This window comes from Helianthus annuus, chromosome 16 (genome assembly GCF_002127325.2).
Source record: "Helianthus annuus cultivar XRQ/B chromosome 16, HanXRQr2.0-SUNRISE, whole genome shotgun sequence".
In the NCBI taxonomy this organism is placed as follows: domain Eukaryota; kingdom Viridiplantae; phylum Streptophyta; class Magnoliopsida; order Asterales; family Asteraceae; genus Helianthus; species Helianthus annuus.
The window spans coordinates 162365850-162393222 of record NC_035448.2 but is presented as its reverse complement, the minus strand read 5'-3'; the positions used below and the strand labels follow the sequence as shown (position 1 = coordinate 162393222).

General features: G+C 35.9%; 2 protein-coding genes across 2 annotated transcripts; one reads left to right on the top strand and one right to left on the bottom strand.

Moving 5' to 3' along the window:
• Positions 1-13097: 13097 nt before the first annotated feature.
• LOC110876777 (zinc finger BED domain-containing protein RICESLEEPER 2-like) lies at positions 13098-15436 on the top strand. Its single transcript, XM_022124939.1, has 4 exons — positions 13098-13695; positions 13788-14429; positions 14521-15311; positions 15401-15436. The coding sequence occupies exons 1-4, from the start codon at positions 13098-13100 to the stop codon at positions 15434-15436; spliced, it is 2067 nt and encodes a 688-aa protein (XP_021980631.1).
• A 7194-nt stretch (positions 15437-22630) lies between these two features.
• On the bottom strand, positions 22631-25827 carry LOC110874959 (probable L-gulonolactone oxidase 6). The gene is made up of 4 exons (XM_022123271.2): positions 25127-25827; positions 24030-24285; positions 23634-23735; positions 22631-23450 (listed from the first exon to the last, which is right to left on the bottom strand). Exons 1-4 carry the CDS (start codon positions 25802-25804, stop codon positions 22708-22710), a joined length of 1779 nt encoding a protein of 592 aa, XP_021978963.1. The 5' UTR covers positions 25805-25827; the 3' UTR covers positions 22631-22707.
• Between the last annotated feature and the right edge of the window lie 1546 nt (positions 25828-27373).

The following is a 27373-nucleotide window of genomic DNA, read 5'->3' as shown; positions in this document are numbered from 1 at the left end:
TAACTCTAATCAACCCTCTATAAGGCCGTGGGGTATGGTGGGGCTTGGGTTGGGGTTTGGGTTGGGCAAAAGGTGACACGTGTAAAGGGAGTCAGCCCACGGGGTGGTTACGTGTCCGCTGGGTATGGCGGGGCGTGGGTTGGGCTTGGGTTGGGCGGGTGGCTATGCCATCTCAACAATTAATTTTAATATATATTTATATTTATAATTATACAAAAAATAAACATACATATAACATACATATTTTAAAAAAAAAATACATAAACATACATAATAATTATCAAAATAAAAGACAGTCATTCTTCGTCGTCTTTGTCGGTTTCGAACCCAGGAATCGTTGAAACGTGTTCCACCAAATCAGCTCGAAGGTTCTGATGTATATCCCTTGACTTTATTAAATATTCATTTGCCGCTTTATCTTCTTCTGTTACGTTACCTGGTTGGGGGTCATCGTCATCATAGTAGGTAACGATCGCTCTACCTTCATCCTCCAAAATCATGTTGTGAAGAATGATACATGTGTACATCACGTTTCCAATCTGATCCTTGTCCCATAGTCGACAAGGAATTCCCAATATTCGCCACCTTTTCTTCAAAACACCGAATGCTCGCTCGACGTCTTTACGTGCAGCCATCTGAACCCTGTTAAACTTTAATCTCTTTGGATCTGTGGTACCGTGTTTTGTGAACGATTTTACAAAAACCCCTCACTCTGGGTAAATCCCATCAACTAGGTAGTACCCGTACGCGTACTTAACCCCGTTTACAAAGAAACTTCCTTTGGGTCCTATACCATTTACCCGATCATTGAAAAGAGGCGAGTGGTGTATGATGGTAATATCATTATGTGAACCTGGCATACCGAAGAACGCATGCCATATCCAAAGATCTTGGGACGCAACCGCTTCAAGCATGATGGCTGGCACTCCGTGAAATCCACTAGTGTGAGCACCTTGCCATTGGGTAGGACAAAGTACCCAGGGCCATTTCATACAATCTAAACTACCTATCATCTCGGGTAGCCCATGATAATCAGCGTGATGTTCCAATATTTGTTGCATGTCACTGAAGGAGGACTTTCTCAAATATCTTTTCTTATAAAGTTTTAGAATACACGAACAAAAGTTGTGAAGAGTTTCTCTAGGTACACGTGCAGACATTTTTAAATAGTCATCCATAATGTCCGAACTATTGCCGTACGCTAACTGCCTAAGTGCGGCCGTGACCTTTTGCGACGTACTAAATCCTAATTGCCCGGTTACATCGGGTTTTTGTTTGAAATAATCATATTTCTCCTCAAAATCTCTAGATATTCTTAAAAATAAGTTTTTACTCATACGAAAACGACGCCTAAACATTTTTTCATCATACTTAGGTTCCGCTGAGAAGTAATCGCTTACCAACAAATCGTTAGCGGTGTGCCGTTCACGATAGCTTTCACCACAGCCGCGATCGTTTGTAGAAATATTTCCGCACATCGTCAGATGATGATGACGATTCACTATAACTTGAAGAACTCATGGTAATATTATGTTTTATGTGTTTGATATTGTGTGAGAAAAATGTTAAATGTGGTAAGTATATATAAAAGAAAAAAGATTTTTTTTTTTTTTAAAACCTAGCCCCCAACGGCTAGACCAACGGCTACTTTGAATGGGCCACTCAGCAACCGCCATGTCACCTTGGTCCCCCGCCCCACGCCCGGCTTGAAACCCAAGCCCCAAGGGCCATGCCCCAAACCCAAGCCGACCCGGGGTGGTGACTTGGGCGTTTTACCCCAACCCACGCCAAAAGTCCCGCCCCATACCCCAAGGCCTAAATAAAAGAACAAACTGTCGTCAAAGTAACGAATCAAAACTAAAGAATACAACATATCAGATCGATAGCTAGCGTCACGAACTCACGATAGAGCTAAATCTCAAAATAAACAATAACAATCCTTCAAAGCTCAAACTACTACTCTTTCCATGTTGTAACAAGTATAAATCAATATCATAATCCATTGCAAAGATGTTTTATCTTGTAACAAAATTAATAGATGTTATATCATCATTCCTATACTATGAATCCACCCATATTACCAATCATATAGACTTTTCATCAAATTAACGTTTTGAACCAACATTTGGATATGTTCAATCAAAAATCAGTATTATGTTCAGGTGAGTTTCTACCAATTTTAATTTTAATTCCTATTTTATTAATTATGGATTGAATATTATTACATATTTTTTTCCGTTGAATTATTATGGTCTTACACTACAAATAGTGCAAAAGTTGTGTTGTTGAATCCAACATCGCAAACACGAGCTTGTATAGAAACTTATGCATTAGTTGTGAAAAAGGCTTGCAACATCCATATCTCCTCTGCTCTATTTCCTGCAAGGTACAACTATAATCGAACCGATCTGTTGAGAAAAAATTTGACAAATATATTGGTTTACTCACAAATAATAGCTAACTCACAAATAATAGCTAATTTATATAAGATACCACGGAGTAGGGGTGTAATCGAGCTGAGCCAGGTTCAGCTTGAGCTCGAACATAAACGAGCCAGTTGGCTCGGCTTGTTTATTTTATCGAGCCGAAAAGTCGAGCTCAAGCTCGGCTCATAAAATGGTCAAGCCGGCTCGTTAATTTTTCTTAGTTTTTTTTTTAAATAATTTATTACAAAAACTGATAACATATAAGGTTATTGTAAAAAAGACCAAAAGTGTGAGAAAAGTAAGAAAAAATCTCAGCCATTAGATCTAAATTAATTGAAAAGGATAAACAAGTAATTTTATCATTAATTCAATTAATTAAGAACTTCCTATAACCGCCACCTTAATTATAGGAAGTATATAACATCATTCACCAAGTATATAACATCATTCAGTAAGTATATAACACCATTCAGCAAATATATAACACCATTCAACAAGTATATAACACCATTCAGCATTCAGCAAGTATATAACACCATTCAGCAAGTATATAACATCATTCATTGACTAAACATCTGATCGAAACATATTTTTTTCTCTATATAAGTATAGCAATATGGTACTCATATTAAAGATAAAAAAACGCTCGTTATTATGGTGTAATTTTTTTTTAAAAAAAAAGTTACGTATAAAAAGTTATTGACGATTAAAAAAGACAGGAGGAAGTTACATGTGCATTACCTAATTTCTAGAGGGTTTAAAAGACTATATTACCCCTAGATATTTCAAATCAGTCCAAATTAATGAAAATATTTTACAATTTGGTCCCTATTGATCTCAACCGTTAGATCAAAAGATCTAATGGCTGAAATTTTTTTTACCCTTCTCATACTTTAACCCCTTTTTTTACAGGATCCTCTACCTATATATATATATATATATATATATATATATATATATAGGGGAAGGTTCTATGCAAAACACTAAATATTGCGAAAACATGCAGAACAAAATGAATCACTCATTTTTACAGGATCCTCTACCTAAAAAGTAAATGGAAATGTTATAAATGTAAGATTTATTGTTTTTTACACTAGAATTTAAAACAAAATATGAAAAATCTTCAGTTTTTAAATAACCTACACACATGTAGGTTATGTGTAGGCTAAATTACCTACATGTACGTAGATTATGTGTAGGAAAAAATATATGATTTTTTTATGTATATATAATATACATATGAATTTAAGAAACATAAAATTTAATAAATATGAACTTTAAATCCCAAAATTTAGTGACTAAAAATTGTTCTCGCAATAATTAGTGTTCTGTAATGATCCATATCATATATATATATATAGGGAGAAGATCATGCGAGAACCACCTCTTATTGTGAGAACCGCGAGAACCAATGTGAACACAACCAAAAATGCCTAAAAATAGCTAAAAATCACACAATTTTTTTTTAATATTTTTTATATAAAAATCGCTACTTTTCGAAGCTAAAAAAATTTTTTTTGGCCACTAAAAGTAGCGATTTGAGCATAAAAAATATTAAAAAAAATTTTGTTTTTAGATTTTTTTTTTATTTTTTTAGGTTTTTTGGGGTTTAGTTTTTAGCATTTTAGCTTGGGGGGGGGGGGGGGGTTTAGGTTTTTGGGGGGTGGGAGAGGGGGGTTTAGGTTTTTTTTTTTTTTTTTTTGGGGGGGGGGGTTAGGTTTTTTGGGTGTTTTAGTTTTTAGCATTTAGCTTGGGGGGGGGGGGGTTAGCTTGGGGAGGTGGGTGGGTGGGGGGTTTAGGTTATTTTTGAGAGGGAGGGTGGGGGGGTTAGGTTTTTTTAGGTTTTTTGGGGGTTTTAGTTTATAACATTTAGCTTGGGGGGGGGGTTAGGTTTTTTTAAGTTTTTTTAGCTATTTTAGGTTGTGTTCACATTGGTTCTCGCGCCGATTTTTACGCCGGACTTTTTCAAGAATCGTTTTTTTTACGCGTCTTTTTTTTTACGTTAAATTTTTTATGTTTTAACGCGCCGTTTTTTTACGGAACGTTTTACGCCCTGCTTTTTACGCCCCGTTTTTTTACGAGCGTTTTTTTACGGAACGTAAAAAGTTTTTACGTTAACGTTTTTACGTTTTACGCGCCGGTTTTTTACATTTTACGCGCCGGTTTTTTACGTTTCAAGCGCCGGTTTTTTAAACGCACCGATTTTTACGCCGGGATTTTTCAAGAATTTTTTTTTTACGTGCCGTTTTTTACGTTAAATTTTTTACGTTTTAACGCGCCGTTTTTTTACGTTTTACGTTAAAATTTTTACGTTTTAACGCGGCGTTTTTTTAAGTTTTACGTTAAAAAGTTTACGTTTTACGATAAAGAATTTACGGTTTACGTTTTACGTAAAACTTTTTACATTTTACGTTTCACGTAAAACTTTTTACGTTTCACGTAAAACTTTTTACGTTTCACGTAAAACTTTTTACGTTTCACGTCAAACTTTTTACGTTTCACGTCAAACTTTTTACGTTTTACGTTCTACGTAAAACGTTTAACGTTCTACATAAAAACGAACGCACCCAGAAAATCGCTACTCGGTAGGTGTCTCAGATAGATTGCTATCATCATCGACGCCTCAAAAAATATAAAAACCCAACAAACATCAAAAACAAAGGGGTCTCGAAAAAAAACGGGGTTTTGCTCAGATTATCCGATAAATCAAAGAGGCTGCAAAAGTGGGGTTGCAGGATCAAAAACCCTACCCTCCGCCGTCCTTGCCGCGGCATCGTCATCAAAATCTACGTTGTTTTTTTTTTCTTTTTTTTTTTTACATCATCGCCACCCCATCGATCGTATCAAAGCCCACAGATTTAAATATCATAAATCAAAACCCACAGATCAAAATCCCCAACATACTAAACTCAGAATCAAACCAAATATCCAGATTAAGATCAAAAAGCACCAACAACCATATCACCGGCAAACATCAATAAATCACCGGCGAACATCAATAAATCACCGGCAAAACATCAAAATCACCGGCAAAAATCACCTATTTTTTTTTTTTTGAATCATCGGCCGTAAAACATCAAAATCACCGGAAAACAAACAGGGACACAAAGATCAAAACCAAAAACAGGGACACAAGCAAAAGACAGGGACACAAAGACCAAACATTCAAAACAAACAGGGACACAAAGATCAAACATTCAAACACATCAAAACATTCAAACCTGTATCCAGATTCAAACATATTCAAAAATATTCAAAAGGAACAAAGAACATCATTCAAAACAGATTCAATACTGTATCCAGATTCAAACCTGTATTCAAGGAACCTGTATCGATATTCAAACAAACCCGCCCAAAACAGTGACACCCCTCCTCAACCCACCCCCACCCCCACCCCTCCACCCATTATTCACCTCCGCCGCGCCGCCGACACACCGCCCCTTAACCCCACCACAACAATCCCCCCTCTCGATCTATACTCCAAACACACAACCAAACGACCACCTCTGCTCTCCTCTCGCCTCTCTTCTCCGGCTCCGGCGACTTTTGAGCTCGACATGACAAACAGCCAGCGAGTTTAGAGAGAGAGAGAGAGAGAGAGAGATAGATTTGGGGGTGAAGAAACAACACTCAAAAAATGACCCCCCTGATTGTGCCAACATGACAAAATCGAGCAAGTGGGGGGTGGCTGGTGGTGGATCCGGACGGGGGTGGCAAATCGGTGGAGGTTGTCGGCCGGATTTCAGGGTCGGAGAATAGAAGCCGGGAAACACCGGGAAAAGCTTCCACCGGCGATGGGGGCTATGGCAGTAGCAGCCTCGTTTTGCGGCATTTTTTAGAGGTGGGTGGTGACTTGTGAGAGTGAAAAATGAAGGATGAAACCGGGCTTCTGTTCTCCACCTGTTGGTGCACTACATCTGTTGATTTCGTCTTAGATCGAGTCTTTCATTGTAATGTATAGATTAGGGCGCGTTTTACGAGAAAACTGGAGAGTTTACGTGGTTTAGAGTATAGGTCCGCTTATACGGACATAGTAGGTTCTCTTTTATGTCAGGTCCACTTATTCGGTCATAATAGGTTAGCTTATTCGTCAGGTCCGCTTATACGGACATGCCGTATAAGGGAACCTATCAGGTCCGCTTATATGGACATGCCGTATAAGGGGACCTCCTCACCTATAAATACCGTATAAGAGAACCTCATTTGTAACTCTCAGATTTCCATACCGAGGTGCTGCCGGTGTGAGAATTGCATGTAAAAGCTGTCAAATTAATCAGAAAAGAGAATTAAGAAGATATCTAGCTGTTTCTACGTCAGATACTTGTTTTCCGCACCTGTATCTGATCAAACTCCTCTGATTGACTCGTTCGGGGCAGAATCCGATCCTACAAGTGGTATCAGAGCTTCAGGAGGAGGAGTTCTATTGAAATTTGCTGGATTTCGTCATGTATTCTTTCTTCTACACCTTCTTTCTTCGTCAGACTGAGTTTTCACGGTCCGTTTCAGCTGATTTTTGGATATGTTGTGCGTGTATACCTGATCTAAAACCCTACCAAGTTTCAGATCGAAACTCCTAGCCGTTTAGGAGAAATCGACGTTTTTCGGTTCGTTTTTGCGTCAAACTTACAGGTCCGCTCGTATGTACTTCACAGGTTCGCTCCAAATGTGTTAGATTCGCTCGAAACTTAGTAGATCCGCTTAAAAATCCTGTAGGTCCGCTCAAAAATTCAGGTTCGCTTTTAGTGCATTTGTGAGATCCGCTCATCTGGTCACATCGTTAAAGGTCCGCTCTTTGTATCTTTTGAGGTTTGGTTCGCTCATAGGACAAGTGTTTGGTCCGCTCATTGATCAACTTTCGTGGTTCGCTTATATAGTAAAGTCAGGTTCGCTCATTGGTAAGTATCATAAAAGGCTCGCTCATAGTGTCATTGCTAGCATCAGGTTCGCTTAAAAAAAACAAAACACTTTAGGTTCGCTTTTTTGACACTTTATGAGATTCGCTTATCAGATAATAATTGTTTATGAGGTTCGCTTATAACAGTCATTGACCTACTAAAAGTCATCTGCTCATGCAAAGTTGTCGGCCATGATGGTTGTGTAAAAGGTTAAACGGTTGATATAATCGAGTTACTGTGAAGTTGTCTGCTGATTGCATGTGATTCAAGTATTAGGTCCAATCAGATTCGTATTAAAAACAGTTGTGGGCCATTGAATGATTCACAATTAAAAAGCATTAAAGATTTGTGATACTTTAATCATGTGGATATCTTGACCAAAGTGCACCGACCCCTAACCTTTTTGAGGTCCTATCACAAGTTAACAATCAATTTCGGCCCAATCAAGGTGAAAGGTTATAAATTGTTGTTGTTGTTGTTGATCTGGTGCACCGCCCACTAGGTTAGCGGCCCAATAAAAGCAAGCTGCCCACTTGTGAGTGAAGTCACCGCCCAAGTGTATAAAAAACGATCCAATCACATGTTAAAGTTTTTTTTTTTTTTGGTCCAATAGTTGTTATTACATGTAATTGTTGTCATTTTAAAAAATCACGGCCAAATAAAAAAATCCACTTTTAATCATTGTTATTTGACATCAAAAGTGTGGTCCAATAAAAGGTGAATCGGATCGGTCTAATAAGCTTCAAGATACATTTGTCGGTCCAATCAAGAGGAGGCCCAGTTACAGCCCAAGTTCAAAGTATAACAAGTTTTTGGACATTGAAACTGTTTTTAGAGTTTGTGGAGTATTGTAAAAGGGATTTTGTTTGAAATCTGTTATTGAAACATGGATAGTGATTATGATACTGAGTATTGGGCAAGAAAATTCAAAGCTGATATGAAGTTGCTTGCTGAAAGTGATAGTGAAGATGAAAAGGCCAAGAAGAAAAAGAAAAAGATCAAGACACCAGTGAGCAGTGATGATGAAGATGTTCCAATAATAAGAAGACAAAAGGTGAAAGAAGTTCCTAAATTCAAGGTTGAAGAAGAAGTTGATGCGAAAAAGATTCCGGTGAAGTGTGAAAACTGTGAAGCTGTAAAGAAGCAGAACAGCACTTTGATTTACAACTTGAACAGTTTGAAGGAGTCTTATGATGTGCTGAATAAGACGATGAATCAGTACAATCAAACGAGTGAAGAACAAGCTGTAGCAATGAAGACTCTTCAGGGAGCGTTTATGACAAAGCAGAAAGTTGTAAACAACTATATTGAAAAGTGTGCTGCATTAGAACAAAAGCTTGAGCTGCAAAGAATTGAAACGGAGAGAGTTAATCGTTTATTAAAAAGTTACTCATGTACTTCCTATGTTATTGACAGGATTTATCCGACAGTTGAGAGCATGAAGGTATGGGAAGACGATGAGGTAACTGAAGAGAAAGCAGCTGAAGTTAGTGTTGAGGAAAAGATTGCTGACAAGAAGAAGAATGACAAGAAAAAAGACACTGTAAAGACAACATCTGGTAAGAAGTAAGGTGTCAGTTATAACAAGTGTCCACCCCCGCTGGAAAATGGATATTTGCCTAGATATCCAAATGATGAAAGAGTCAAAAAGGCCACAAATTTACAGTGGGAGTCAGAGTCGTCAGTCAAACTACCAGATAGTATTGATATTGTGTTTACATCGTCTGACACTGATCAACAGTCTCAATTGATGAAGAAAGTCGTGGATCATGTGTTAGAGAGTGACGATTGTGAAGAGTCAAAGTCGGAGTCCGTGTCAGAGTCTAAGTCTGAGTCGAGCATTCCGGATCAAACAGAAAAACAGGGAAAAATAGTTATGATAGAAATTTTCTATTGTCAAAATCTAATTTGGATGATGGATTGTTTAAAGTTTCCTACACTTTGAATGATTCTGACAAATTATATTCTGATGAAGAATTTCCAATAAGAGGTGTCAAAACTGAACTGATTAAAAAGGTTTTCATACTCACAGAAATCAATATTTCTGAAATAAAAGGCTTATGTCTTATTGATAAACCTAAACCTTACACCTCAAGAGTTCAACAGAGATTAAACAAGAAAAAGAATTACGGTTCTGGTTCAGATTTCCAAAAGAGATCAAACCATAACGGTAATTTCAAAAAGAAAGGATTAGGTTTTACTCCTACAGAAAAACATAAAAATGAAAAATATGTTCGTGATTTTAAATCCAAAATGTCATTTGTTTCAGGCACATCAACTGATGAAGAAGAAAAGACAAATTTCTGGAGGGAATCAAATAGTGAGTTTCTTGCGAAGAAGCAAGACGAACAGAAGCGAGATACAAGAACCTGTTACCGATGTAACACTGTTGGACACATTGCAAAAGATTGTTCGAATGCGATACAATCAAAACAGGGAGTATTTCGTAAAATCAAAGAGAAAGTGTTTGCATTCGAATCACCACTTGATACAACAAAACTGTTTAAAGATTCTATTTTTGAAATTGGTGAGAGTTCGAACAAGTTTTACAAGAAAAGAGCAAAATCTGACAACCAGAAATGGGTTGTTAAGAGTATTGGTGAAAGCTCTAGCGATGATTCTGATAGGTCGAAATCAGAGGAGCTATCTTCAGGCGATGAAACTGATTCCACAAAATCAGTTGAGCCACAAGTTGTTTCAAAATGTGAAGCTGATGTAAAAGTTGAAAAATCAGTTCCGATTGTTAATGATGAGGAGTTTCCATTACTTCGGGCTGAGAATTATAAAAAGAAAATTGGTAAAGTTGAAATTTCTAACCAATTTTATCATGATGAACAGGAATTTGATGCTGAGAAGGTCTTTAACCCCAAGGTAAAACACATCTTTGGCAAGATGATTGATCGAAAAGTCAAAGGGGTTAAAGAATTTTATGAGAAGAAAACAGAGAAAGAAAAAATTGAACCATCCCTGGTTTGTGACTGGGATGGTACATATTTCGAACAATAAGTCTCAGGACTTGCCGGAGCTCCCAGGTTGGTAAGCGTGGAGCATGAATCGGCATTTTTATTGAATTTTATTCGGTAATGTCAATCATACAAATGGTAAAGAGGTTTGTTTATGTTTGTTGGTTATAATTACAAGTGGTTAGATGATTTGATTACATATGGTAAATCAAGGACATTAATTTGTACTTGTATTTTCCTACATCTGGTTGGAAGACAAGATGATGAACCACATCCCCGAACATTTGTTTGATAAACCTACAAGTGGTAAAATCAATCAAACTTATTTTCCGGACAAACCATTTTGATTAAAACAAACTTAAGTGTTTTGAAATCTAAATGGGAAAATAGTTTGTTGATAGGGGGAGTTCTGATTGTTTATGCCTAGTGAATGGCGATTTGAGGTGATTTGATATCGGTTGTCATGTTTCTGTACAGTTTGTTTTCATATTTTCATTAATGTGTTTGCATTTTAAGGGGAGTTAGAAAATTTCAGAAAATCCAAAAACATTAGAAAATTTGAAAAAGTCAAAAACATGATAAAATCAAAAATGAGTTTTGTTGCGAAAAAGAGGAAATGATAGTACATCAGTGGACTATCACAACATGCTAAAGAATTGGAAAGTCAAAATGTGATAAACGATCTTACTGCGGATGTGTCAGTAGATTTTCGCACATTTAGTAAATTGAAACGAGATATAAACGTAAATCAAACTTGCTTGATTTGTGGGTAACTATTCTTGGATATATGGGTAACCCCCGAAATCTTGTTTGAAAGGTCCCGTATTCTGAGATACTAGGTCTTTATACTCAGTGATATCTGGGGTATTATCCCGGGACTTCTGCTGTATGGAAGTACTGACCTAGTCTCCGGATAATACTTTTCGCAAAATGCTTGAAATATAGCATCACCCTCAGCAAGCTGATGAAACAATAAAATTGATAGTCGCTGCTGTTGTAATCAAAAGATCCTCTAAAGGGGACCCACCAAAAGTCGAAGCCGTCATCTCTCTGCGTATACGGAAGTATCGACCTAAGCTCTCACGGCCCTCGCACATAACCCCTTTACAGATATCATCTGTGGTATACTCACCTGTAAGACTGAATATTTGGGATCTGGATACAGGAGTATATTCAAGTGGAGTGATACACAATTAAGTTTAAGTCTCTAAAACATTAATATCGTATCTCGAATCAACTGAAGTCTGTGTGAAGATTTAAGTGGACAAAAATACTGACAATCTAGGTAAATTGTTTAGAACTGAGAATGTTTAAAGCTTAACGGTGTTAGTGATATGTCTCAAAACTGATATGATCCTCTTGCACGAGCTCACAAAAATATTGTTTGTAAATATTTTCTGTTATTGCATTTCAAGTTTCTTAATTTCAAAATCCAAAAAGATTTTCAGTGTGTTTTAGCATAAATTTTTGAAAAAGTCAAAAAGATTTTCGACAACTGATGTTGAATAGCTGATTTTCAAAATTCCGAGTGCTAAACATGATGAGCAATATTTGAGGGGGAGTGTTTGTGTGAAATTAAATGTTTTCATAATCTAACCTTTCAAGTGGTTCATCAAAATCTGTGTTTGTTTTGAAGGAGAGTCTGAATTGGTGCAGGGTTATATGTTTGAAATATATATGTGAAAGAAATTTACTTTGAGGTAGAGCTTATGCATGATAAGATGAGAAGCTAGGCTTGTAAACGAACCGAACGTTCAGTGAACCGTTCATGTATCGTTCGGCGGGAAATTCGTTTATGTTCGTTTATATAGTAAACGAACAAACATGAACATTTTTTTCCGTTCATTTAATTAAATGAACGAACACGAACAATGTTTCGTTCGTTCATTTACGTTCATGAACGGTCGTTTATGTTCGTTTGAATTCGATCGTTTATGTTCGTTTATATTCGTTCGTTTATATCCGTTCGTTTATTTAATTCTTTAACTTTATATATTACTAATATTAAGTTTAAAACAAATATAAATTTAAAATGTAGAAGATTTTCTTTACTATTTTGACTTTCCAATTTCATAACAATCTTTATATGGTATTAGCATTTGATTTCTAAATTCCAATTTAAAAAGAATCTTTTCTCATATGTATCGTTGATTTAGGTTTTCATTGTATTTAGTCTTTTCTTTTCCTCTACTACACATACATCTTTGAGAATAGTTCCATCGCATTGCAAGTAAGTAGTTTCTTACAACCAAGAAGGTGAGTACAATTGTGTTTCAATATTGTCTGTTGCTACTTAGTATACTAGACTTTTAAGATGATTGAAATCATTTTTTATGTAAAAAATATTAGTATATTAGTTGTGGGAATTGGTCCTTGTATAGAACGAATAGTAAGGTTCTCCTTGTCTGGTGATTAATTCTGATGGTTTTTTTTAGAGATTTATTTTTTATATAGGTGTTGATTTTGGGTAAATTACTTGTTCTTTGTTGCTTCCTTGAAATCCTTATTAGCCGTATATAGGTGTTCAAAAAAATAAATAATATGATTGACTCAAAGAATTGCCACAACCCACAGGTCCATGATTAATTGTTGAAAACTACAAAATACATATGATTTTAATTTATATATTACACTATTGAAAGGTTTTGTCGTTTTGATATATTCATTTGGACATTTAGTTATAAAATTAATTAACAAGTGACCTATAAATGTTGACATTTAGAAAATATATATTTTGGTCTTGGATTTTGATTTTTTAGAATGAATACATTTTTTTTAAAAACTATTTTCTCTTCTTTAGGTTATCAAGCAAGATGTCTGATTGTCAACTCCCTTATGATGATATAGAATTTCAAAGAAGCAAAGATACTTCGACTAAGGAAAAGATGGCCAATATTGATGATGTTATTGTAGTTAATGATGAAGAAGAGAATGCACATGTAAATGAAACAACTAATAGAGTTGAACAACAAAACAATGATGAAGAAGATGCCCCATACACTAAAAGGAAAAGAAGGAAGACATCAAATGCTTGGGTACATTTTCGTACAATAAGTAATGCAAGTGGAAGCGAAGTCCCGCAATGTATACATTGTGGAGAGAAATTAAAGAAGCTCAAAGATGGAACCACCACACCATTACTTAGGCATATTAACACTAGTTGCCCGAAACTGAAAGCCGTCAATAAAGGTCAGTTAAAGTTAAATGTTGGCTTTGGAAATTCAACAGAATCTTCATCATTGATTCAAAATTGGAAGTTTAGCAATGCTAGGATGAGAGAGGTTATTTCTCATATGATTATGGTTCATGAATTGCCATTTAATTTTGTTGAGTATGAATTGTTTAATGTGCTGATGAAAGAAGCTAATCCGGCTTTTAACAAGATATCGCGTGCATCAATTCGACAAGATTGTATTTCTAGTTACGAAATTGGAAAGAAAAGAACCCAGAAGCTGTTAAACACCGTAAATCGTGTGAGCTTACAACTGATATGTGGACATCAGTTCAAAATATCCATTACATGGTAGTGACATGCCACTTTGTAGACTCGGAGTTTAATCTTTACAAATCCATATTAAGTTTTGTTGATGTTCCGCCATCGTATTCTGGAGTACGTATCTATGATTGTTTGTTCAAGTGTTTAAAAGATTGGAATATTGAGACGAAAGTGGCCACTTTGACTGTTGACAATGCTAGAACTAATGACGTGGTGGCTCGGAAGTTAATGGAAAATTTAAATCTTCAAAAGAAACTTGCTATCGATGGACGTTTGTTTCATATGCGATGTTGTGCGCATATTCTTAACTTGTTGGTTCAAGATGGTTTATCAGAAATTCAAGCTATAATTCACAACGTTCGTGAAAGTGTGAAACATGTGGGTGCCTCTCCAGGTCGATTACATATCTTTAGTGAGCTCGCCAAACAGTTACAAATGTCGAAAAAACAACTTATATTAGATGTGAGTACTCGATGGAATGCCACATACGCTATGTTGTCTACAGCCTTGGAGTTTAAAGAAGTTTTTGAAAATTATGCCGACCGAGAAAGTACATACAATACATTACCGAGCAATGATGATTGGAAAAAGGTTGAAGATGTTTGCTCATTTTTATCACTTTTCAACGAGGCTACAAAAAATATTTCAGGTATTAGATCTTTTTACTTTTTTCCATATTCACTAGTAAATGTAGCATTATTTATTCTTGTTTTTTTTTTTTTTGCTTTTTGATTTTGTAGGCTCGGAATATCCAACTTCTAATTTATTTTTGAGTGAGTTATACGTTATAAAAGAAGCACTGGATAATGTTGCTTTGGACAAGAAGGATTGCATGAATTCTATGGCTTGTAAGTTGAAAGAAAAATTTGACAAGTATTGGGGCTCATCTAATCTTTTGATCTCCATTGGCTCTGTTATGGATCCTAGATACAAGATGAAATTAATCGAGTTTTCTTTTAACACAATTTATTCTGAGAATAAAGCTGGTGCAGAAATTGAAATTGTTCGCAAAACTTTAGATGAAATGTTCACAGAGTATGTGGAGACACATAGAGAGGCCAATGTTGTTTCATCTGGTGGTGCATTTGCTCATGTTCAGACTGAAAATGGGAGCGGATCTAGTTATTCAAACGTTTCCTCTAGCTTTATGAGTTCTCGATTTGGTAAGGGTTTAAAAACAGGCATTGCTAAGTACAATCAACATATTAGAAGTGTTGATACTGTTGAAAGTGTGAAATCAGAGCTAGCCATATATTTAGACGAGGGAGTGTACATTTGTGAGCAAGGTGTAAGTTTTGATGCATTGGGGTGGTGGAAGGCGAATAAACTTAAGTTTAGAATTTTGTCTAAAATGGCTGCTGATATCTTATCAATTCCGATAACGACAGTTGCATCCGAATCTGCTTTTAGTGCTGGTGGGAGAGTTATTGACCCACACCGTTCCCGTTTAGGAACTAAGATAGTAGATATGCTTGTTTGTGGAGCTGATTGGTATCGTCATTACTATGGAGTAAACAAAAAGAATAACAAAGTAACTTTCTTACTCTTTCAACCGTAACTTCCTATTTTCTATTATTAGTCTATTACTAATTCTTATTTTTATTGTTTACTTAATTGTAGGAAAATGATGATGTCGTATACATTGAGTTAGAATAAAGTTGGTGCATTGTTGATCATGACGTTGAATTGGTGATTTCAAGATGGTGTTTTGGAGTTTCTATTAGACTATAACTTTAACGAATTTATTTACATTTGACGTTCTTTATTTATGATGGTTATGTTTGGATATTCACGTTTACTATTGATTGGTGTTTCATCATTGTGTTCCTTAATTTATGTTTAGTTATGTTCGTTTGTGTTTGCTCACTTATGTTCGTTTAGATTCGCTTATGTAAGATTACGTTCGTTTATGTTCGTGAACCGTTCGTTTAAACTATTAATGAACGAACATAAACGAACATGAACATGCTCATTATCTAAACGAACGAACACGAACAAGAAAATCCGCTCATTTAAATGTTCATGTCCGATCGTTTGTTCGGTAAAAGTTTAACGAACGAACACGAACATGCCTCGTTCATGTTCGTTTGGTTCATTTACAAGCCTATGAGAAGCTGTTAGACGGAAAGCCAGACAACGATCTTGAAGATGTTACTGAAGAACAAAGGAATACCAGTAAATCGAGAGGGGGAGTCTGAAGATAGAGAGAAAGAAAAGCCCTGAGACTGATCAAGACTGAAGATGTGAAGACACAACATTGTTGTGACTCGATAGTCGACTCCATCAACATCTGAGGGGGAGTCTGTTGGTGCACTACATCTGTTGATTTCGTCTTAGATCGAGTCTTTCATCGTAATGTATAGATTAGGGCGCGTTTTACGAGAAAACTGGAGAGTTTACGTGGTTTAGAGTATAGGTCCGCTTATACGGACATAGTAGGTTCTCTTTTATGTCAGGTCCACTTATTCGGTCATAATAGGTTAGCTTATTCATCAGGTCCGCTTATACGGACATGCCGTATAAGGGAACCTATCAGGTCCGCTTATATAGACATGCCGTATAAGGGGACCTCCTCACCTATAAATACCGTATAAGAGAACCTCATTTGTAACTCTCAGATTTCCATACCGAGGTGCTGCCGGTGTGAGAATTGCATGTAAAAGCTGTCAAATTAATCAGAAAAGAGAATTAAGAAGATATCTAGCTGTTTCTACGTCAGATACTTGTTTTCCGCACCTGTATCTGATCAAACTCCTCTGATTGACTCGTTCGGGTCAGAATCCGATCCTACACCACCTAAATTGTGGAGAGAGAGAGAGAGAGAGAGCAAAGTAATGGTTTTTCAAGATGAATGGTGAGTTTCAAAATTTTGGAGAGAAGGTCTGACAAATATAAATGGTGAGGAGAGAGAAGTTAATTAATGGGGAGAGAAGGTCTGCCATAATTAATGGGGAGAGAAGTTAAAAGAAATGACATTTGTGGGGAAATGACAAAAACTACCCTTTTAAGTGGCAAAATTTAATTGGCTGAGAGTGGTTTTCATGGTTCTTACAACTGGAGGTGGTTTTCATTTTAGCGGCTCCCTATATATATATATATATATATATATATATATATATATATATATATATATATATATATATATATAGGGCTGGGCTCTATAAGAAACCCCATCTTTTTTAAAAAACCTTGGAAACCCAACCTCAACCTCATCCATTGATTGTCTTTCATCCAACTTGATCAATGACTCTCATCATTTTAGTAACAATTATAATTAAAAGAAATAGTATAATGCACATTTGAATGTCTGGGAGGGCATTTTCGGTAGAACAAAACCCACCTTTTGGCATTGAAAATGACAAAACCCACTTGTGTCATCATCTCTCTCCTCTTTCTTCTAGTCAAATCTTTCAATTAACTATTATCTCTCTCCTCTTTCTTCATCATTGAAAAGAAGAAAGCTTCATGGTCTTCAATGGTGATCCTTCAATGGTGATCTTCATTTGAAGATAATTTCAGCGTCATGTGGTCTGAAAAATTCACAAAGACACACGCACGAGTGTGTGTGTGAGAAGAGCGATGACAAGATGAATGTTTTTAGAGAGAGAAAGTTGATGTTTTAGATAGAGAAACAACAATCTTTATCACAAAAACACACACGAGTGTGTGTGTGAGAAGAAGGTTTAAAGATTTTCTTCGTGTTCATCGGACGGGTATAGATCCAGTAAGTGTTCTTGAAATATCATTTCACACTTGATTTTTTTGTTGAAATGGTTGTTAATATGTTTTTGTGTTCTGAAAGTGTTTTAGTATTGGTTAATGGGGTATCCATGGTTAATGTTAATGTATTTTAAATAAATCAAAAACTTTAGGATGAGATTTTGAACGGGTTTTTTTGTTGGTTTAGTTGCTTGTTAGGGGATTTTGATCTTAACAGTAACTGTTTTTTTGTTGGTTTGAGTTGCTTGTTTGGGTTTTTGATCTGAACAGTAAGTGTTTTTTTTGTTTGGTTACTTGATTCACAGACTCAGGCCCATAACACGTGTTAAGCCCCCTGTTATAATGTTATATAACGTGTGTTGATTTACAGAAACAAACCCATAAAGATATTCAATTAAGAAGCTGGATGGATGTAGGAGAAGTTAATGTGTGTTCTAGTAATGGTTAATGTTAATGTATTTTAAATAAATCCAAAACTTTAGGATGAGATTTTGAACGGGTTTTTTTTTGTTGGTTTGGTTGCTTGTTTGGGGCTTTTGATCTTAACAATATTTTTTTTTGTTGGGTTGCTTGATTTACAGAGACAGACCTGTAACATGTGTTAAGCACCTGTTAGAATGATATATAACGTGTGTTGATTTACAGAAACAGATCCATAAAAGATATTCAATTGACAAGCTGGATGGATGTAGGCAACGTTAATGAGGGGACATTGAATAAGTCACATTCTTTGGGAAAGAAGTCTTCGTTCATTTATAACACGTGTTAGTGGTTCATGCTGTAACAGAACACCATGATGTAAACCTGACATGTGTTCATGTATAACATGTGTTAAGCCCCTGTTAGAATGATATATAACATGTATTAACCTTTTGTTAATTAAAAAAACAAGTAATGTCTATTTTATTTTTGTTGATGTTTAAAATATCCGATAATGTTGATACTGAGCGTAAAACTTGTACAAGTAATAAATGTACAAGTTAGTATGTAACGTGTAATATGAAACAAGCCATTTATGTTAACACATGTACCGGTATATATAATATGAAACGGGTCATTTGTTTTGCACATTTTGGAATGTATCACATGTGTTAAGCCACTGTTATAATCTTTTTGTAACCTGACATGTATTCATGTATAAGCTAGTGGTTTACAATGTGTTAAACCTCTGTTATAATCTTGGTTTAACCTAACATGGTGTCATGTATACCTGGGATAAAATGTGTTAAGCCTCTGTTATAATCTTGGTTTAACCTAACATGGTGTCATGTATAAGCTAGTGGTTTCCAAAACACCATGATGTGTATATACATACTGTAACATGTATTAAGCGACTGAAATATATAACATGTGTTAAGCATCTATTATAACATGTGTTAAGACTTCCATAATAGATGTATAAACTCCAATAGTAACTTAATAACAACAGAGTAAACCTGATATAACGTGTGTTAAGCCTCTATTATAACATGTTTTAAGACTTCCAGAATGGATGCATAAACTCCAATAGTGTGTTAAGACTTCCAGAATGTGTTAAGTCCAATAGTAAACTCCAATAGTAATATGTATTAAAACTTCTAAAATGGATGCATAAACTCCAATAGTAACTTAATAACAACATAGTATACCTGATATAACGTGTGTTAAGTCTCTTTTATAACGTGTGTTAAGACTTCCATAATGTGTTAAGTCCATACCGTTTTAACATCATGTACTAGACAAAACAATAAGAGTCTCAAAATACATATTACTAGTAAACAAAAATACATAGCACTAAGAAAAATGGTGGAGCTTCCTTTGACAGTCTGCCTTAGCTTTTCAGCGGCTACCTTTGCTGCCTTAGCTTTCAGCGGCTACCCTTGCTTTATTGTTTGGGTCGGTCTTGAAACGGTTTGTAAACATGTGGGTGTGCGTATGCCATGGAAGTTATAAAAATGTGTGTTCATGTCTCACGTAACACGTGTTATGTTGTACATGGGTTTCATGTCATATGTAACACATGCATGTCCAAGAAGTTCAAACTATAACACGTGTTAGTTGTGTTGTGTTGTAACATAAACATGGTCATGATCCTTGAGCATCTGATCCACGTCTGACGAAACCAACGTTTGCTATAACACGTGTTATTTGTGTTGTGCTGTAACACAAAAATAAAAACCTGTAAATTACATAAACATTTACCCCTTTTAAGAACCATTTTAACAAAAAAAATCATGTTTTATCTCTAAAACAGCCATTACACAAAAACCTATTAACAACCAGGTTTTATGAATAATTTTTGATATTTTAAGTGTAAAAAATGGAGCCAGACGTTGAATATAATCTTATAAAGTCCATACCTATATCAATTTTAAATTCAATATTTTATTGGTTCAATATTTAAGTGTAAAATAGTAGAACCGTAAATTATAATCATCTTTCAAAAGTTCATACCTACATGCTCAAGTTATCAACTAACATAAACTCCACAAAATCAGAAAAATCCATACGAAATACCCAGAATCAAACATATATGAAAACATATGTTGCATAAAACTAAAAAAGTGTAAAAAACTCACAAATATCAAGATCTGAAACAACATATACAAATCATATTTTATATAAACAAAAAAGTGTAAAAAACTCACAAATATCCAAATCTGTAACAACATTATGAAACATGTGGACAAAAGGAGATCTAAAAGGAATGGAACAAAATCTGGAAGGGGTTTCCACGTGGATCTGACTTCATATATTAACATCTTCATCACAAAACCACGTTCTTCATCATGGATTGATCGATCTGATTTTCGTTCTTCACTTCGTTCTTCATCGTTGTCAATGAACCTGTTGGGGAAACTATGGACCGGTGACATTAACTCGGATGTTGGTGGATTTGTCTCCATGTCCATTAATGGAGAAATAATAATTTGGAGGAGAAGATGAAATATGCACTTTCTCTTTCTGTTAAAAGAAGATATAAATTAAAATGAAATGAAATAGGGTAAAAGAAATATGGGGTGGCTGATTTGAACACATGAGTTGATTGGCATTAAATGATCATGTCAGATCAAATTGGGAAAATAACTTGGGTTGGGAAATTACTGATATAACCTTGAGAGCAAAAAGGATTAACAAAGGACTATGACAACGTGGATTAATATAGGCCACAAGTAAGGTTTCCTAAGTTTTCTAAGTAAATGGGGTTTTTTACATAGCATTCTCCTATATATATATATATATATATATATATATATATATATATATATATATATATATATATATATATATATATATATATATATATAGGGGAAGATTCATTTGAGAAGAAAATTTAATTGAGAAGAAAAAGAACAAAGGGTACAATTGTAAAATATTAAATACTTTTTCACTTATCTCATTTATTATTATATTTGACTAATTAATTAGTCATAAAAACTATCATCTTTCACACTAATGTTTTTTGACTACACACATCAAAAGTTACCCTACACCTTTCGAAATTTACCCTACACATGTTGAAATTTATCCTACACAATCCGTAATTTATCATATATACATTGTAATTTATCCTACACTCTAAATTATTTTATTTTATTTTTTTGAAAAAAATATATATTTTGAAGAACCACCACGAGTTTTAAGAACCATGAGAACTCCTACTTCCGCACGAGTTGGGCCACAATTTTTTGCATAAATGTAGACGAAAATGTTATAACACAACTGTAAAAAAAAATCGTCAAGTTGATGGTTACGCCTGATTAAAAACTTGTTTACGGCGAAGTAAATTTTTTTGGAAATTAAAAAAGGTGAATATACGCCGCGTATATCAGAGATTCTCTTAGAAATTGAAAAGGTGGATATACACCGCGTATATACCTATGCTAGAGTTTGGTGTGCAAATAGAAATTTTAGTATGCAAATATATACACCCAATCGAGTGTAAGGTCAATGAAATGATTCTGATGAGAATGTAAAATGTGCAAAATTTCAAAGCCAAAAGGTTGAGTCTAATTTTGGAATTCAAACATTCAATAAACCTAAAGTAGTCAACTAAAACATTTAAAACATGAACTCCATTGTTCAGTTAATAACAAATAATTCAACTACAACCAGATCATAAACTTCAGATAAAAATTTTACCCAAATTTCATGTAGCAAACAGACTAAATTTCAAACTTTCAACACATAATCACAAATAAAAACAATCAAAATTACCAAATCCCGGATGGAATATCCAATAATTCAACAAAAAGACTTGTAATTTAGCTCCATTGGTACAAATAAAAACGCTAGATATTCCAATTGCAGTACTCATCAACACCTCAAAGTATTCACGATTTCACCATTGACTTTTAACAAACAAAAACACAAACTTTCCACTTTAAACTCAAACACCAACATCAAGCATAGAACAAGAATAAAAAAAAAATACAAACCATGGACATAAATCTTAAAAACAATAAATCGCAAAACTGTTGAAAATTGCTACTTCTACATTGTTAGCATAGTTATAAATTAGTTTTTCAAAGCTCTTCGTAGAGGTTTAAATCAACATCATGTTTTTCATAAAAACTAATCAAACAACATATCTAATTAAAAAAATCACAGCAAACCTTGCCAAATACTGAAAAGATTTAAGGGAAACAAAATAATTAAAGCATAAGCAATTAGGGTCCAGGTATGGTTTAACCCACCATCATCATTACCCTATTTTGTTAATCTTTGATGAAACTGACTAATGTCACCATCGTCGATGTTATCTCTAGGGCCGCTGGCCCAAAACCCAACACGACGGAACCCTTTAAAGGCCACCACACCAGTGGCGGATCTTGCCCGTTGAATGTCCTAGGGCCAAAAGACACGAGCACTAAAAAAATGCCTGGGCCGAACATAGTATATATAAAAAATTCGATTGAAATGCGAAAAATTAGCACTACGTTCGAAAAACTTGCCAGGGTCACGGCCCTGGCACGAGCCTTCTAAGAACTGCCCCCGCACCACACACATTTGAATGCAAACGTGTCATCAAAAAAGAATCCAAAACATAGGTACAATCAATTTCACACAACTGACAACCTACAATGTTGAGTAAAGTTACAAATTTATGGTATATAAATTATTTCACAAATAAACATACACCATTATCAAGACAAAGAACATAGGTATGGGTATGGTTTTGATAATCCTTTTTTACAAGGAGATTCAAACTAATAACTATATAAACCTTAAAGTTCAGCTTTTGATGACGATTGAGTCGAGACTTGAACCAAAGTACAGACCCTTGCATCCTGAAAGACTTTCCCAGGCCTACACAAATAACCTTTTTCGGGTGCACAATGAATGTCCTCTGAGCACACACACAAACCTTCAAGTGCACAACCCTCCTTAACAATGGTTAGACCTCCTTTGAGTCCTAAAACTTGATCTGTCCACTCACTTGAGAATAACCCTAATGGATCATATTTCTCTTTAACCTTCAAAAACTCTGCAGCATTTTTGTACTTCTTGATAGCTCCTTCAAATGCCACATTTCTATTCTTCCCCCAATGCGGTAAACCACTGTACTTAAACACCGCCATTTGTTCGATCTCTTCTAACACATCTTCAAAAAGTCTTGGAGTTTTGGGATCTTTACTTCTATAATATGTGATGTCGAACTCCAATGAGTCTTCTTGTTCGCCTATGTATGCATTTGAGCCGGTAACATATCTCATAAGGATCCCATTGTATATATCTAAACCGCACAACGATTGTGGTGCGATACTTACAAGCTTTTGTATATCTTGGATGAAATCCTTAGCTTTAGAAAGTGCAATGCTAATTGTGGTTTGGTGAAAGAATAAACCATTGACTCTAGGATCCCAACGACACGTAGTTATTTTAGCATCTATCAGGCCTTTAAGGCAGCCTCCTGATGCTTGAAGTCGATTTTGGTATCCAATCACTGGGTATTCCGTGAAGAAAATACCTACGTGATGAAAAACAGCATTGTAAAATAGTTTTTTCTTTGTAATGAATAACTGAAAACTACATCTCAGATTACAATAATAAGAGTCATGATAAAGTTAAGTGATAATAATGATAAAATATTGATAAGCATATATTCTAATACTAAATGATCATATTAAGACAGAGTTTAGAAATTATATACCATTATTGGTCAGCCCAAATGCAGTATTTCTTATAGTGTCTGTAGTAAGCCTTCCACGTATACACTTTCCAACAACATCACCAGTAGCTTCTTCGAGTTCCTCTACGGTATTATCATTCACTAAATATCAGTATATACACATACGTATAGTTTAAAATTGACTATATACATATACGTATATTGTCAAAGCTTGAATCATACGTATATGTATATAGTAAATTTTAAATTATACATATGTGTATATTACGAAAAACTTAGGAAAAATGTGTGGTCCAGAATATTCCTCAAGTTTCTCGATTAGCCAAGTGCTTCTCACACGATCCTAACCCTATATATATATAACCTTTTACATGGACAAAACATATGTGCTTGACTTGAATCTTTCTGGTTAGTCACCTGTCAATCGTAAGGTAAGGAGTGCAAGTGAAGGGGTAGCTTGAAAACCAGGGTGATCCCAGAGCCCATTTCCATAGACATTGGAGGAAACTCGATCATCAATGCGATAAACAACTCGTTTTTGACTCGGGTACCATGTCATGTCCGCAAACTCATGTTGTCTCCCAAAAGTGGCGACTTGATCTGATAAGTCCGTATCATTTTTTGGTAAGAAGGTAACAGATCTCTTGAACATGGGTTGCAACTTTAAAGTCACCTGTAGGTTATGAGTTCTAAAAATGAATTTAATTATGCCAAAGGACCTACATTAGTCACTATTAAAAAAAAAAGCTAAGTTATTAACGGACTTGGTATTTAACGCCAAGTGTAATGGAGTCACGCCCATGCAACCTTGCATTCTTAAATCTCCATCATGCCCCACACACCGCTCCAAAGGGCGTTAGTGAAGCTTGGAAATTTGTAGTCGTGATGCAATTCACACTACTATGTGGGGTAGGGGTGGTCACTAGTGATAGAATTCTATCACTCACAAGCACCCAATCAAGTTCCGCCATGTCATCAACCATTTTTCTATCACTCACAACCTTTTTTGGTGGCAATGGTCATCACTCCCCACCACACCCAACAATTTCCCCCCAACCAACAATTACCCTCACAAAAAAAACCATCACGCCGTGAAGAAAATAACGAAATCGGGTTTACCGTTGAACTATAACGTGTTGAACTTGGAGTGGCGATGGGTATAACGCGTTGAACTTGGAGTGGCGGTGGGTATAACGCGTTGAAGGTTGTGTATCATGGTGCTATAACGCACCGCCCCTTGTCCTCTAAGGAGAAAGGTGATGCCATGAAGGTGAATTCATTTCGAGGCCGGGGCCAATCAAACAAATCCAAGTGGCACTCACTTTTTATTCACCCAACTAATTTTTTTTTCTTCACATAACCTTATTTTTTTCACTAATTAGATTTATATATTTTAAATATTATTTTAATAGATGGTAATAATGAAAATCAATAAAAACAAGTGAAAGGAGATCTGAGAAATGACTAAATAAAAAAAAAAAAAAAAGACGGTAGTGAACCAACTAATAATGTACCTGAGAAATGACTCCAAGTACTCCAAGAGAAACCTTGGCTGCCATTATCTCACCATCAAGCTCACCTTCTTCTTTTAGAGTTCTCACTGAAGCATAACCATCTTCCTGGCTTCCTGGTGTGACAATCCGCATTTGAACCACTTGATCATGAATTGCGCTACCATTGCCCAAAAGGGTGCTACCGTGTGCACCTGTGCCTAAAAGACCACCAATCGTCAAGCCCCACCAATAAGGAGTGTAAGGTAAAGCCAACCCACTTTTTGCAGCTTCATCAATGAGTTGCATCAATGTTACACCACTCTCTACGGTAACAAGCATTTTTTCTTTATCTACATTAATAATACGGTTAAGATTCTCCGTACTGATAATGAGCCCATCCTCACCATCGGGACAAGCCAACTTTGGTATACTGTGCGAGTAACGTGTAGCTACTCTCATCTTTCTTTTTTCTCTCGTAGCGTTTGCAACTATTAAGACAATGTCTTCTTCAGATGATGGGTATGTAGCTTCGGCTGCATGACAAGTGCTACGGTCTGGGAATGCGCCATAGGAGTTGGTAATGGTGCAGTTTGTAAAATTGTTGGAACATTTAACAGGCTCTTCGGGGGGGTTGCCGTTTGCTAATATGATTATCAGTAAGAACACCCATTTGAGTATCAAAACTGATCTTGATAACATTATGAGAACTCTGCAACGAGGTAGAAAAGGGTTAACAAAGGAGATATATGAGAACTCTATATTATCAACCTGTTTTATAGCTAGCAATATAAGGGAAGCGGTCAGAATTTGATAACATGTTAAAATAGGTTGAGTGCAAAAGTCATAAACAATTAATATAATAAGGGGGTGTTTGGGGTTGAGTTTTGAAAATAGATTATGCATTTTGAATAATCAGAATCAGATAATTAGCTGTAACAAAACGTGTTGCAGAAAGATAGTGTTTGGATTTGATTATGTTGTTTGATATCACAATAATCAGATAATCAACATCGTTTGGATTTGATTATGTTGTTTGATATCACAATAATCAGATAATTAACTATTTGAGTGTTTGGCAAGTATATATATTTTAAAAAAATAAATAAGTGAAAACGTAAAAAATCAGTTTTTGGATTATCACGTTTTCCTGCAGCAAGGGGTGACCTACTTATGGATTATCACGTTTTGAACTCTACAAAACGTAAAAAATCACTTTTTATTAATTTTTTACCAAACACTCAAAATAGATTTTTTGCGATTTCAAAACACAATAATCAAATAATCAGATTGAAAACGCAATCCCAAACACCCCCTAAATATGACCTTGTTGAAAATAGTGATCAAATAATTGAAATTTAAAGTTTTTTGGTAACCGTAAACATTTCGTATACATAATTTGACCCCTAGTAACTTGTTGATTCATTGAAAAGATTTTTGGTAACCGTAAACATTTCGTATACATAATTTGACCCCTAGTAACTTGTTGATTCATTGATACAGGTAGTGTTTTGTATGCAGGAATGAGAGATGGAATAGAATTGATGATTATGAGGGAATGAAGAAAAGAGTGTTTGGTTGGTCAACGGAATGGAATCACCCATTTCAAAATGCATTTCATTCCCTCAAAATCATTTCTTCCACCCCCCATGTTTTTTTTCCATTTCATCCCCTCTTGTACCATTCATCAACAACACCACAACCCACCACTTTCACCACAACCCACCACCACCACCACCCATCACCGACGCCATCGCCGCCACCTGCCACCACCTCACCCCGACAGCCGCCGCCCCCGCCACCCACTCGCCACCGTTATCACCCACGGCTGCGACCAACCGCCAACGCCACTCGCCGCCGCCGCCCACCACCATCGTCGACGCCACAACCACCGCCACCACCAACCATCGCCGTCGCCACCAACCACCACCTCTGCTGCCACCCACCACCAACGGCCACCTTGCCGCCACCACCACCAGTCGTCACCGCCGCACCGCCACTCGCTGCCACCACCACCACCCATCGTCGCCGTCGACACCCACCACCGCCACCTATAACCACCCACAATCACTACCACCGGCCACCGCCACCACCACCACACATCGCTGATTTTATTACTCCGTTTTTCTTGCATACCGAACAATACACAATAATAATTCATTCCATTCACACATGGTAACCAAACAAGATATGGAATGGTAATGATCCATTGCATTCACTCGTCCATTCCATTACCTCGCCCATTCCATTCCTTCGTCCATTGTATTACCT

Excerpts from the sequence above, each read along its gene's own strand:
- LOC110876777 (XM_022124939.1), top strand. The coding sequence starts at position 13,098 with ATGTCTGATTGTCAACTCCCTTATGATGATATAGAATTTCAAAGAAGC. Across the intron at positions 13,696-13,787 it reads TGCATCAATTCGACAAGATT|TTCAAAATATCCATTACATG; the intron begins GTATTTCTAGTT and ends TGTGGACATCAG. Across the intron at positions 15,312-15,400 it reads TAAACAAAAAGAATAACAAA|GAAAATGATGATGTCGTATA; the intron begins GTAACTTTCTTA and ends ACTTAATTGTAG.
- LOC110874959 (XM_022123271.2), bottom strand. The coding sequence starts at position 25,804 with ATGTTATCAAGATCAGTTTTGATACTCAAATGGGTGTTCTTACTGATA. Across the intron at positions 23,736-24,029 it reads CCTTACCTTACGATTGACAG|AGGAACTCGAAGAAGCTACT; the intron begins GTGACTAACCAG and ends ATAATACCGTAG. Across the intron at positions 23,451-23,633 it reads ATTTGGGCTGACCAATAATG|GTATTTTCTTCACGGAATAC; the intron begins GTATATAATTTC and ends TTCATCACGTAG.